This window comes from Melanaphis sacchari, unplaced genomic scaffold (genome assembly GCF_002803265.2).
Source record: "Melanaphis sacchari strain LSU unplaced genomic scaffold, SCAv2.0 Contig64_pilon_pilon, whole genome shotgun sequence".
Lineage (NCBI taxonomy): Eukaryota > Metazoa > Arthropoda > Insecta > Hemiptera > Aphididae > Melanaphis > Melanaphis sacchari.
Genome location: NW_020271462.1, coordinates 722,711 through 737,833, shown reverse-complemented (window position 1 = coordinate 737,833; position 15,123 = coordinate 722,711). Strand labels below are relative to the sequence as shown.

Sequence of the window (15,123 nt, the reverse complement as noted above, 5' to 3'; positions counted from 1 at the left end):
GTTGGGGAGTAAACATATTCTTACAGATCATAACACAAGATAGTAGATACATATTATTATGAATCTCGTTGCATTAGGATCATAATGCATTTTCGGGTGTAATTATCTACTTCTCAACAAGATCATAACAAACATCGCAATAGTGCATTACGCGTGCCGAGGAAATGCATTATTAAGGTTACTCATATGCAACAACACATTGCATTGGCACGTGTTGGCAATTAGGAGCAGATTGCATCCTGGATATTGTTTTTCCAAAAACAAGTATCAAAACAACTCCAAGGATATAAATGGAAATCAAAGCTATGGACTACAATAACAAGAAGCTTTTTCATATATAAGGGAGCCCAGAGACCAGCAACGACAGATGTACCAGAGTCACGAAGACCTGAGCAACTTCACAACACTCAGCCACTTTTTGTATCAGTTACATGAACTTTATTTATACGTAATAAACACATTATTGTTCTTAAGAGTTGTAAATTTCATTTAAATAACACCCTGAGTCTGGATCTGATATTGGCACGCAACAATATACACACATTTAAATAGAAATTATTATTTTTATTTATGTTCAATTTACGTCATAACTAGTGAACATAAACGGTTAGGTGAAAAAATTATTTAAACCGAGGTTTTAACCACGTATAGTGTTTATATTGTGTAAGAGTTGCGTTACAAGTGAAAAAATCAACATAGTTTAAACTCGTTTAAAATCCACAGGAAAATTATTCACCCTATGTGTAATCATCTTTAAGATTAAAACGATCAGCTAGCAGTTTCATTTTAATGGTTCTCTTCGTATACCTAGACATGACAACAAATCAATCATAATAACTATATTTAAAGACTATGTGGTATAAAATAATGAAGAAAACCACGATATATTTTTAAATTATGATAAGAATTTCAATATGATTTGTTAATTCTAGCATAATAATTTATTAGTAGATTAGGTTTTTTTTTAATGAGAATCTCTCACCGTAGTATGGCGTTAATAGATATTACAATGAACATAAAAAATATCAGAGATTTTTATTATTGATACAGATTGCATAAAAGTAAATTTAAAAATTAATAATTATTACATATTTTGTATCACATTTATATAGAAAAATATTATACATATGTTATTTTAAGTTACTATATCTGACATAGTCTTACAATATTTTAAATTCAAACATAAGTACATATTCAAAACTTAGTTCTAATTCAATTAAACAAAAAAAAAAAAAAAAAAAACGATAATAAATGTAAACAGTATTGTATATTAACTAACTAAACAGTAATTAATGATTTAATTAGTTAATATATAATATACATATCAATAAAAATTTTATATGGCCACTAAATATTTTGTAGACAATTTTCAGATAAAAAATTATAAATTCTACAAATATCAGTCTTTTGGTCATTCATAATATGTACATTTTTAATGGATTGTTTAATTAATAAAAAAATTATTTTTATTTACAAAAATATACGATAAATTCATTATCTATTGGATTCAACAGCTATAGGTAAATAATACTTTTTAAAAAATGCGATCAGGAAAGCTAGAGGTAGATGCACCATTGTTAATAGCGTTTGGTTTTTCCAGTTTGGCGATTTGTTGATTATTATTATTAGTTTGCCGTCTAAGCATACTAAATTCATGGCAATGGTTTTTAATTTGCGACATAGCTTTAGATAAATCGCTTGGCATGGGATCTTTCCAAAAAAAGTCATGGTTCAAAGCTGTGTTAGCGTCAAACCTTTTATCCGGGTCTAGTGTTAATAAATGGTCAATAAGATCACATCCCAATTTGTTAGGAAGATAGTGCATAAAATACGTCTCTATCTGTAAAAAACGTTTATCTAAAATCTAAAAAACAAAGTTTGAAAAATTTTAAATACTTACCTTTCGTTTATTTTGTTTTGGTAGTTTAATGCTGTTGTACACTTCGTATTTTACAACTTTAGGCCATACTTCTGGTGTTATTGATCCACATAAAGAGGATATCAAAATTAACTGTTGCATATCCGAAGAACCTTGTAGAATTGGAAAACGAGTCCAGAATTCTGCCATAATGCACCCAGCTCCCCACATATCTATAGCTGTTCCGTAATTACGTTCACCAAGCAGTAACTCAGGAGGACGATACCATAGTGTAACTACACCATTAGTATAACTGCGTACAATTAATAATAATAGATTAAATAAATAGTAAATATTTGAAAGATTTTGTAATTACTTATTTGGTTTATTTTCTAACGGCGTGCTAAATGCGCGAGATAGACCAAAATCTGCCAATTTTAAAATTCCTTTTTTTGTAACCAATATATTTGATGATTTTAAATCTCGATGTAAAATCTATTTAGGTACATTTCATTAGTTTAGTATTTATTACATAAATTTATATAATTCTCATTAAGTGGTAAATCTATTTACCTTATTTAAATGTAAGTAAAATAGACCATTGAACAATTGTTTCATGAATTGTTTAATATCAGCTATATCAATTTTGAATTCTGTATTAGCTATTAAACCAGCCAGATCATGTTCACAAAATTCAAATATCAAAAAAAATGTTGATCGATATTTATTTTCATTACAGGCTATAAAACATTAATATTACATTTATTTTATAAATGTATGTAAAAATAAATTACTCTCAAATTTACCTTTAGTATGACAAACTTCTATCAATTTGATCACATTTTCATGACTTAATTGTTTAAGTATACGAACTTCTCTTAAAGATGTCATCGGAAACTGAAATTTGAAAATATAATATCAACAATCATATTGACTATTACGGAATATTATTATAAAACACCACTAAAATAATCTAGGTATCGATTAAAAATGTATGTTTTTATTTATTTAGGATCTAAATAAATTAACGTGCTTATTTAAGAATAAATTTTCATAAAATATGATAAAATTTGTATGGTTTCAAATTTGCAAAACAAATATATTAAAATGTTGATATAAATATCATTTAATTTGTTATCAATAAAACACCATTTATTCTAATTATTTATAGATTGATGAAAATATGTAATAATTATGTCCATATAGTGAAATTTTTCATTCCATAAAATGAATATAAAAATTTTCCTATGACTGATTTGTAAAATGAAAATATATTTAATGCTAAGAATTTTTACTTATTTAATTATTTTATGCAAGCAGTATTAATTTTTAGTATTTATAACCTAACATTAGTTATCACTAGATATATATTTATTTAAACATGATTTTTTTTTTAATTATCATAAAAAAATTAATTATAACTAGTTGGATTATTAACACTAAAAAAGATTTTTAATTGTTTTTGTAAAGGAAGGTAAACACTTGAGCACGACTTCAACAAAAAGTAAAATGCATTAATTTTTACCATGTTTCACTAAATTTGTTAATTAATAAATAATACCACTATGTATACCATTTTTTTATGTATGTATAAATAAATAAAGAAAAATACATGTTTCAATAAATACATATTCAGTTATAAACACAGTTTATAATAAAATACTGAAATTATAAGTACTTAATAATAACTTTAGTTATAACATTATAATATAAATAATTAAATAGCAATAATATATGTACATTTTACCTTACTATAATAATTTATTGATATTATTCTAATAGAGTTATATAGCAAAAAATACCCCAAAACAAATAATAAAATGTATTTCATATACATATTTACATATTATATTTTTACTATATGTATGGTTAAATGATAAGATTATATGATGGAAAATAACCTTGTCCATTATTTATAATTTCACAAAATGAACAATTTATGACCTAATATACATATTTTATTACATATATTAAATTATTTAAATTTTATATACCAAAATAAATTATAAAATATCATAATTATAAGTTATAACAGTCAAATTATAAAACTAATTGGAAGAGTTATTTGAATTGAAGTTATTTGTATGTTTATTGAATCAATAATAAGAAATTAAAAATAAAAGTAATTGAATTCCTGATTAAAAGGATATTTTTCAAACCTACTTTTCACTGTTATTCAGTGTTGAATTTTGATAAAATATTTTTTGTTATTGTATACTTAACAAACAAATTATTGATACCAAAAATATTTTCTATTATTAAAATTACTTAAATTACATTTCATGAAATATTAATAGACATTAACTTACTCCTTCTGTTTTATGTATTGTATTAATTTTTTTTATAGCCACTATAACATCGGGATTTTTTGTATCTTGAGCTTTGAACACATCACTAAAAATAATATATAATATTATATTTTTAAGGCAGTAAATTTAATTTATTCGTAATAAATTAATTTTTTTAACAACAACAAATAGTATCAATTTATTGAGCTGATATTGATATTGAACAATATAATGTAGAGATTGCAAACGTTATACAGTGAGAACTCTCTAATGCGGAAAAACATGAGACCAATTAAAAAATCCACTTTAAGCAGTTTTTCGCTTTATTGAATAAAACGGAAAAATTCCTGATCATAAATTCGTATCAGTTTTTTACATGAAAAAATTAGTTTACAACATTTATAATTTTTATTTTTTGAGTTAGAGACATATTACATAAGTATAAAGGTTGGGAATTAAATTAGAACATTAGATTTTCCAAAAATCATGTAGAATTTTTGTTTTGTCACTGTTGTTGCTATTTTTCCAATATTAATTATTATATGTATTTGAATAGACATCACTTAGTGTGTACAAGCAAATTATTCAATGTAAGACTGTTGGTGCATAACTGTACCTATACATAAACATACGGGATAAGTTTGTATCGCAGATACGATAACCAAAAAATACAAATTACCTAACTAATATAATGTAGTGCAGTTTTATCTTAATTATTATTGTTTTACAATGTACCTACATATTTATATCAACGTAACATAACGCGTGTCATATTTCCGGATTATACAATGTTTTTACTTGCATTGGACCTACAAAACCGTTCCGTTTCCGCATTAGAAAGATTCCGTTTTATTGAGGTTTAACGTCTATATAAAACGGGCGGAACCTTTCCTTTTTCGGACAGATCACTTTTCAGCCATTTTGAAATGTCCGTTTTCGACCAGTAGGTACCTACACTATTTTATCATCTTGGTACCTATGGTTTTTATCCTGACGACTCCGAACTTTTTCATCTTTTGGGAATTTTGGAATATTCACATTTTGTATTTTTACATATGACTCCGTTTGAATTTCATAAATTATAATCAACTAATACATAATTGGAAGGGGTCTTTGTAAAAACATTGATTAAAATAAGGATGATAAGATTCGCATGCATTTGTGGTTCTAGTTAAGTCAGAACAGCTAGACGTCCAAATAGTAGGAAGAAATATGCTATCTTCATTAATATAAGTGTCTGTTATTAATAAATTGGCAGTTTAACAGAAAAAAATGTGAAAAATATTTCATTGGTAACCAAAATAGTGTACTGGCCGAAAACGGACATTTTAGAATGGCTGAAAAGTGAACTGGCCGAAAAAGGTGCCGCCCTATAAAACTATAGGAACATGCCGAGACCATAGAAAAATTCCGTATTGGATAGTTTTCCGTTTTATTCAGAGTCCGCATTACTGCTTTCACTGTAATAACGTTAAATTTGACAAAAAAACGACTAAAATTTGCAAAGGTAATTATAACAGAAAACGATATACATAAATAATTAAATAACACAAAATATAAAATATATCATCAAACAAAACATAACGCAAAAAGTAATGAGTATATAGTATATTATTAAAAATAATAATTAATTAATAGTTATAAATTTTAAAATATATTAAAAATTTTAATTCTGAATAACGATAAACTCAAAATTTGTATAACGTTTTGATTGTAAATAACGTATAACAATTTTTTTTTCAAATGCAAGCTCTAATATAATGATGTAAATTGTGCTACTGCAGCATGTACAAATATTGTCGAATAATATTAAGTAACAACATTTTGATTAGCTATCTATAGTTTATTAGTAGCCAAATGTTAATAGATGGTACTTCGAGAAGACAAAAGCAGAGTTTGATTAAAATAAGGGAAGTAAAAAACTAAAAATTATAAATGGTAGTATTTGCAAAAAAAAATAAGATTTATAAAATCAATTTTGTTTTTTGTGTTGCTAACAAAAAATGTGTAAGTATTAAAATTTTTAATTTTCTTAAAATATTTATATTTATACTTTCCATAAAAGATAAAATTAAAAAAATTGTTGACCATTTTAAAATAATTTAAAATGATTAACTTTTAAAGATTTTCTTTAATGTAAATATTATAATATTGTTGTTTATGAGTAAAAATTTGAAAATTTAACACGTTACTCTCAAATTTTTATTTATTATTTGTAATAATTAATAAATGAAAAAAAAAATTAATATTTATTATAAAAATATTAAAATTAAAGTATTTAAATTATCATTTTTTCTTTTTTTTTCTATAAGTTGTTACTAAAAAATTTTTATGCAGGTCTTATACTTTTGAAACTGTTAACTACACTAGTTATAAAATGTACTTATACAAAATTATATAGAAATGAAGAATATTTTTTTATTTTTTTTATTTTTATTTTTATTTTTTTTTTTTAATTAAAAATTTCATAATTTTTTTAATAATAAATATAATTATTTATATTGTTATAACGCATAACAAAACAATCTTAAAAATAGTAATGATTGCGTTAAAAAACAAATTTAATTATACTTACCCGTAGCTTCCTTTACCAATCTGCACCAATGGTTGGTATTTATTCACGTCATTGCTGAATTCAAATCCATTGAGTTTTTCAAATTGTTCCAAATATTTTTCTTTTTCCAATTTCAAATTATGAGTAACTTTCAACTCCAGTGAAGGCGACGGCAGCGGCTCAGGCGAATAGCTGTTTTTTGCCGAAGTCATGAATTTTATAAACTCATTCGAAAATTCTTGAGCAGCTGGTAATTTTTCTTTATTGTTTTCCATGGTTAGTTAACAATCGGTTTATGAAACGTATCACAAGGGCACATAAACTCGTAATGACACTGAAGAAATTATTGCAAAATTACAGTTCAATTTTTACAGTAATGAAAATATATTATGGTAATTGATGGAAATTATGACTGTAGATCACAAACACTTCAAATGAGAATCACCGGACAACCAGCGTGAATCAATTGAATACAAATTCTGAATACAATTGATGGAGCTTCTCTAATACTGGTTTGTATAATTCACCACTAACATGTGTGGGTGACTACAGCGCGCTGTGTGGAGATTTTTAGGTAGTCGGTAAACATTGCTCACGTTTCCTATTGTACTATGTACCTACCTACCTGGAAATTTGGCCTTTAGTCCTGGATAATACTATGCGTATTGTTAGTGACCGATAAAAACGGTCATGACCGAATTACAATTGGCATGACCGTTCAGCCTACGCGTTTTATCGGTTGCCGATTTAAAAAGCGCGGTAAACATTTTAATTTAAAATATAGTACTGAAAATTTTTACACTTGAAAATATTGAGGTTCACAAAATCGTGAAAAAATGATGTATATTTTTTTATTTATTTAATAAAGTGTTATAAGCTGGAGGTATTACAGCCTACGAGTACGAAACAGAAGATTATCACTTAACAGACTTATCTGGTTGTTGCTTTGTTTCACCAAAAGTATTTCAATAATGAACATTTGTTTTTGCATAAATTGTATCTCATTTTTCAATGTTAATATTTAATAAAATATATTTAATAAAACTGCTCAGCTCGGACTCTAAACGATGAACGTGTTGGCTTTACACAGGGATCGAAATTGTTTAAAATTTTAATAGTTTCGGTTTTTAGTACAATTTAAAATTTTTTAGTTTTGATTTAGATTTTATAATTGAATTTTTAAATTCTTCGGTTTTTGCAAATTGTTTAATAATTCAGTTGGGTAGTTGAGTTTTTTTTTAACCATCTAGGGTTCGAAAATGTTTTATAAGATTCTTTATAAGTTTTTTTAATAAAAATAAAAATTTACTATTAAATTTATGACTGAAGTATACCTATACGTATTTACACTTATATAATAAATTATTGGTTTGTAAAGTTCCTTGTTCAAAGACAATGAGTCATCTTGATTCGTATAAGAAATTTGCAAAAAACACAACTAGAGTATTTATTTTTACATTTAAGATAATATTATAAAAATAATATGAAAAAACCTAGATTTTGAAGATAAAAAAAAAAATTCAAAAAAATCTTTATTGGGTCATCACAGTGAAATACGCGTACACTAGTGACCTTATTCATTTCAGAAACGCCCTGTATAACCTAGCACTTTGAGAGGTTTACTTTCAATAATATTAATACGATGACCGAAGTTTAAAAACGATGTAATATATACCAAGATCCTTACACAAAAAAAACTCACTGGAGAAAAATATCATTAATGGAGTAAGAATAAGAGATTGGATTATGTTGCTTGAAAAGTTATGACATGAAATCTATCAAAATTAAGCTTTAGGCTGAGGTATTCTACACATGAAAAAACAAGTTAAGCTCAGATTGGAGTAGGAGATAACTTCCCTGATCAATATTTTTAAATTATGTATTTAAAAAAAATATTAGGTCAATTTGTATTGTAAATTATTAATAAAAAAAAAAAAAAAAAAAAATTAAAAATAATATATAATATGTATAATTCTAAAGCATGCAATTTATTATTTGTTTGAATATGGAGTAGTATTATAATTTATGGCAATAGCTATTATATTTTAGATTTAATTTAAAGCAGGTGATATAATATATTTTGAAAAAAAAACTTTTTTACAATTGGAAATGTCTTTAAAATATCTAGGTTTTTGTTTTTCGTATCCAAATAAAATGGTGCTTAAATAGTTGAACCATTACTATTATCATTATTTAATTGAACACTTTCAGCAGCCAAATGATCTAATGAATATTTACTCTGTTTTAAAATACCATAAAATTTTTATCACTATCATTTAGAATCATTTTCATTAGGATTTGAATTTATAAAATTACATTCAGATAAAAAAATATTTTAAGCACAGTTAAATACCTAGCAGATATCTGTGAAAGCTTAAACTTTGGATATGATATTGAAGCAATAATATATCGCTTGCTTTTGATATTTACCAAATTAACTATAAAATTAAATCTATTTTGAAGACTTTTAATAATTAATAATGCTAATCAAAATGGTTTGTCTTAATGATATAATGGTAGATGCAATATATCCCAGAAAACAAGATGTTTTGCTTGTAACTGATTAAGTGGAATAGGAAATGGTTTGATAACGAAATAGAATTCTTCTAAGGATAACCAATTTTTTTTTTTTCTTAGTTGTTGAAGTTTTAAATCATTAAATGAAGATATTACAGTTGCTTTATGTATAATTATCTTTTTACAGCGTAAAATGATGAATTCTATCATTTAACAATAAGTACAGGAAATTTGGAACTGCATATTTCACATACCTTGTCTGAAGCAACCATACTTCGACTTAAAAGATTCCAAAAATTACATAATTTATTAAAATAATTTTTAAAATTTGTTAAACACGATTTTTCAAAAATTTATTACACATCAACAGTTGTGATTAGGCTTATGCATTTGTATGTGCAGAGCATGTAATATGATCTGGTAAGCATATATCATCACTTTCCATGTCTTCATAAAAACAATGTGGAGAAATTTACAGTATCAAAATATGCACTAGAAAAATTAACTTTTATCTCAGTATTATGATCCTCACATACAGATTCACCATCAAACCAGTTATCACTATTAATATTTAAAGACTTCTAACCAATGGATTTTAAAGAATATATTTTGAATGCTTTGTTAAAATTGTTAGCATTACTAGCTATCATAAGAGATATTTTAGAATTCTGGATACTTTATGTATGAGTTATTTCATTCAATATTTCAGTTATATTAAAATATACATAAGTACCTTTAATTCTTCTACAATTAAGAACATATGATTATCTAACATAGGTATTCAGTGACAAGTCATGCCTAAATAATTCTCGTTATTGCAAGACCAAATATCAGTTGTAGTACTAATACAATTTTACTTAGTTATCAAAACAATTATAATAGTAATATATGATGTACATGTTATTTAATTCTTTAGACATACTCTACAATCAAGTAATGAAGTTGTATTATCAAGGCCACATAAATCTTTTACAAGATGTTTGATTGTTGATTTTTCACTTCACCAATGGCCTCATTCTTCTCTATGTACGCAAAAGTGAAGTCAATAAACTAAAATATTTAATAAATATACACTAACAAATTAACAAGTAATAAAATACATGTAAAAAAAAAAAAAATTGCAATGTATAAATTTAATTGTTTTGTATATTTCTGACGATTAAAAATATAATTTTATAAAAATTGAAGGTAGACATTAATTTATCATAATTATTAATTTAATTTATTCTTAAGTCAAAATACTTATATATGATTAGCAAAATATTTTATTGACCAGTTAAATATTGATCAATCTTATATTTTTCTACACTAGCTACTTAATAAGTGAATGTATTGTCAATTTGAATAACAATCTCAATAATCATTTATCTTTCAATTTCTTACACTGTAAGTATTAAATAAATATGAAAACTGCTATCTAAATCTATACTTTTTTATTTAATAAATAAAAATTATTTTTTGAAATAATTAAAAATGTTTTGAGATTTTGCTCATAAATTTGTTGAATTATTGGCTCATTAAATTTTTAAACATAAATCATATTTGAACAGTTCCTATTTCATATTAAGTTGTATAAGAATGAATATATTCATATATCATATCTATAAATATTATTAAAGTTATGTAGATAACTAGTACTTATAAAATACTTACACTCTATATTAGTCACATATATAATGAAATAGGTAGGTAGTAAAATTGTCACTATGTAAGTAAAATTAAACTTTTAAGTATATATCATCTAATTAAAACAAATAATACTTTTTATTTTGATATTTTATTAGAATGCAAGATTGGCAGTTTCTTGTTTTTTTTTACAGATTGTAAATTTTTCTTATCAGTTTAAGCTGCATTAACTTATTCCATAAAATGTGAATGTTTAAACTATAATAGAAAATTTGTAATATGTGTATATATATATATATAGTGTAATGTGGATGCAAAAACAAATACTGAAATCGACACTTTAATTTTAAAGAATTTGGATATTATAATAATAATAACTTATTAATTTTATATAAATAATTATAAGTAATCAATGATCTACCTTAATGTGACTTAAAAAATTCCCAGTCGATCCTTTATGAACATGCATAATTTTATAGCAATATTGGCATTGTGCTGATATTTTATTTTCTTCATAATGGTTTTCATTTATAATTTTGAAAAACTTGCCATCAAATACATAGGTAGGTAACATATTGATTTTGTTTCCATTGTTTCTAAATTATGTGGATCGAATTCACACTCCATTTTTTGTCTTTTTGTTGTTCTTCGAACGGAGAACTTTTTCTTATCCATGGTAACAAAATTCTAAATTTTAAATCGAATAAAACTGGTAACACACAAAAACAAAACTAAACCGAATGTCAACTAAATATTAGTTATTACCAATGCCCAATATCGGCAATATCACACGACGTCAGTACGCCACAATCATATTGTAATCTATACTTTAATGGAATAGGTTTTAAGTACCTATTTATAAATAATTATCAACGATTTAAAATTGGTACCTTTATTTATTATATATAGTATCTACATACTAAATTACTAGTATTACATTTATACATTATACACATTAATACACTATCATAAAAGTATAGATCATACTACCATACTTTAACATATTATATTTACTATTTACAGGATCTATTAATATATAAAAAATACATTAACGTTTAGGTATATAATTAAATAGGTATCTATACCATTTCCAATAATCAATGCATTAGTCTATTTATGATAATTATATGAAGAACTTAAGGGATAATATTTAATATTAATACGGTACATATATTATGTGAGCCAATCAAAATGTCGTTGTGTACTTGTGTACATAATGTGTCTATAGTATCTGTGTGGCTTATCACTTATGGTCTACTTCTAACAACATCATAAGTCACAACCTATTACGACTGTAAAAACCAAATAGAATTAAAATAAATTACGTTAGTGGATGTCTGCACAATATTTGTTTTCTCTCTCAGACTCATCGACCCATGCGTCATATAGTTTTCACAACGCTTTCGCCTAAAATCGTTACTTATGGACTTTAGAATAATCATAGAGTAAAAACGCATAACTCATAAGTACCTAATACAAAAATTATAGAAGATAATATTTTTGAGGGTGTATCATATCGGTTTTATATTTTATTAACATTTGACTTAATATTCAACTTTCAAAAAAAAATTATAAACTTAAATTATGTTTAAAATTGGTTTGAAACAATATTTAGATAAATCGACGTCATAACTTCAAAAATATTATTTTCTATAATTTTTTTTATGAGTGATTTTACTCGAAAATACTTATAATAAATATAAATAATTATAAAATTTTTAAATATATATAAAAAAAAAATGATCCTGCGTAAATGCGTTTTGTACATGTTACACGTGGGCCAGAGAGAGAAAACAAATAGTGCGCTGATATCCTTTTATTACTTTATATTTATAATTTTGTTCCGTTTCTATACTTTTAAGAATCTTGACTAGCGACTAGTGAGAGTGTGATACTGATTTCAACTATTACGATAATAGACAATAGTTGTATACTGAAAGCTAATAAAAAAAAATATGCAACGTTCTATTTTTTATAAAAAATGTATATATCTAGCCAACACAATTTTTCATTTTTCAGTTTAAACTTTAAATTTACTTAGTAAAATAAGTCGTGAGATTGTCTTACGAGTAGAACCGTTTGTCGTATGGAAATGATTTATCATTAAATTCAAATTTAAAACATATACATGTATTGTATTGGTTTATTCAACGACAAGATTCACTTGATATCTATAACTATACAGCAAAATGGTTATTTATTTTTCCTCTTTTCATTTAAGACATTTAATAATATTTTCAATTTAATTTATTTTAATTAATAACATTTTTGATCTATAGACAAAAAATGTTTGTAAAATGAGTTATTTTTATTGTAAAATGATAGGTAAGTGTACAATTAATAAATTCGAATTTTTACAAGAACATTTCACAAATTACAATGACGATAAAAAAAAAAAAAAATACCCATAATGAAAATTACAAATTAATGACTTTGAAGAAACTATCGAGATTTTACACAGTCGAAAAAGTATCATTATTGTACGCATTTTTTGTTATATGGGTATTTTAGGACGTATTTCTACAATGATAGTTTAATGTACCAGTTAAATTATATTTGTCTACCAGCTGTTCGAGACGGCGAGACAACATTATAAAACGTTTAATATTCCTTAATAGCTGATGATACTATAACGATATTTAAACGTTTTACTGTCGTCGCATTACTAATAATTATTAACATTGTTAAAAACCTCACTTAATACCTACATCATACAGTAAAAATGTAGAATATGTGCGTATGTTGGTAGACGGTAGTTGTACAAACTTGAAATCTTGTAAACGTTAAATTAACTATGGTAAAATTTACAGTAGTTATTCTTTTAAGAAAAATTCAGCCACTATTGGCAATTCAAATTCAGGTCAATAAACATAAAATATTTGCGGAAAGATTATTTACCTCAAACTTACTTCAAAAGCCGAAAGGGTGCCATAACGATAGTATTTAGTGTATTAGTAATTTATATACATTTAACAGCATGTTCTAGTTTACTTGTTATGCATTTTTTTTTTTTTTTTTGATAATTTTAATAATTTAAATTACGTTATATTTGCCTAATTCCAATATTGTTTATATCAACTAATATAAAATAAAAACTAATTTAATTAATCGTAGAAAAAAAGGTAAGTGCCTAATGCCTACATAACAAATTTATTGAATAATAAAAATTAGTTAAATAAAATAAAACTAATAAATGCTTAAATTTTGAAACAAATTTGTGATGATAATAATTGTGATAATGGTACTGAATTATAATCGATTTCTATAGTTTGTTTGAAGTCATTTATTTGTAATTTTGATTACAACTATTTTTATCAATACGATAATTATTATTAATAATTAAAATTGTACTTAAATATTCGGTTTTATTCTTCATAAAGTTTTATCTACATTTTATTTGTGGGTTGGGAGGAGTACAAAATAATATGTTTTCCCCCTATGTTTTACAAGCAGGAGGATTAATGCCTTTGTTTTTATCCCACTAATCTATTGCTAAGAAATTAAAATTTTTTTTTACAAGTTATTGCGATAAAAATATAAATATGCATTGCAATATATATCATTTATAGTCAGCATATACTAGTTTGAATTAGCTTTATTAGTTCGATTAAATTAACAAATTAATAACAATAAAATTTTTAATTTATAATTATAAACATATTAAATGTATTAATAGTTCTAGATATTATATATATTTTTTTTTACATTATAAAGACACTGTCATGTCTAGTTATGTGGCCCTGCTTCCTATAGGAGTTGAAGCCGGTGGAGACCTCTTTAAATACAGAAGTTGAGTTATTAAATAGTAAGAATCTGATGATACTTGTGTTATTTAATGTATGACAATTACTTTAATATTATGTATATTTCATACTGTTTATATGTAAAAAAACTGATTGGTGCTTAAACTAATAAAATAAAATAAAAATAATCTTTAAGAATTATAATTACAGTCAATATTGAAAAATAACCCTGAAATAAAATAAAATATAATAACAATTATGTATATTTTCAATCATTTAAATAATGATATTAGATATTGGTGGGTGGAACTGTGATTTTTTGAATAAAATATTCATTTATTGTCCGCGAATTAATCAAAATTAAATTTTTTAATAAAGTCCTATGTGGCATACCTATTGTAAATGATAAATAATTATAATTTTAAGTAGGTACATGCTAAATCTGGAAGAATTTGTCTTGGTAATATTTTGTATTTCTCTTTCTTTGTAGATAACTCTCTATATAATTACCAGTGTTAGAAATATCTAGATAAAATT

General features: G+C 24.5%; 1 protein-coding gene across 1 annotated transcript; it reads right to left on the bottom strand.

Annotated features, from left to right (window-relative positions):
* Positions 1-1,448: 1,448 nt before the first annotated feature.
* On the bottom strand, positions 1,449-11,595 carry LOC112600466 (cyclin-dependent kinase 9-like). The gene is made up of 8 exons (XM_025347697.1): positions 11,265-11,595; positions 6,722-7,034; positions 4,168-4,252; positions 2,665-2,755; positions 2,432-2,598; positions 2,235-2,353; positions 1,901-2,171; positions 1,449-1,840 (listed from the first exon to the last, which is right to left on the bottom strand). Exons 2-8 carry the CDS (start codon positions 6,973-6,975, stop codon positions 1,535-1,537), a joined length of 1,293 nt encoding a protein of 430 aa, XP_025203482.1. The 5' UTR covers positions 6,976-7,034; positions 11,265-11,595; the 3' UTR covers positions 1,449-1,534.
* Between the last annotated feature and the right edge of the window lie 3,528 nt (positions 11,596-15,123).

Coding starts and splice junctions, on each gene's coding strand:
- LOC112600466 (XM_025347697.1), bottom strand. CDS start 6,975: ATGGAAAACAATAAAGAAAAATTACCAGCTGCTCAAGAATTTTCGAAT. Junction 2,756..4,167: donor CAATACATAAAACAGAAGGA/GTAAGTTAATGT, acceptor TTCAAATTTCAG/TTTCCGATGACATCTTTAAG. Junction 2,599..2,664: donor AGAAGTTTGTCATACTAAAG/GTAAATTTGAGA, acceptor AATGTTTTATAG/CCTGTAATGAAAATAAATAT.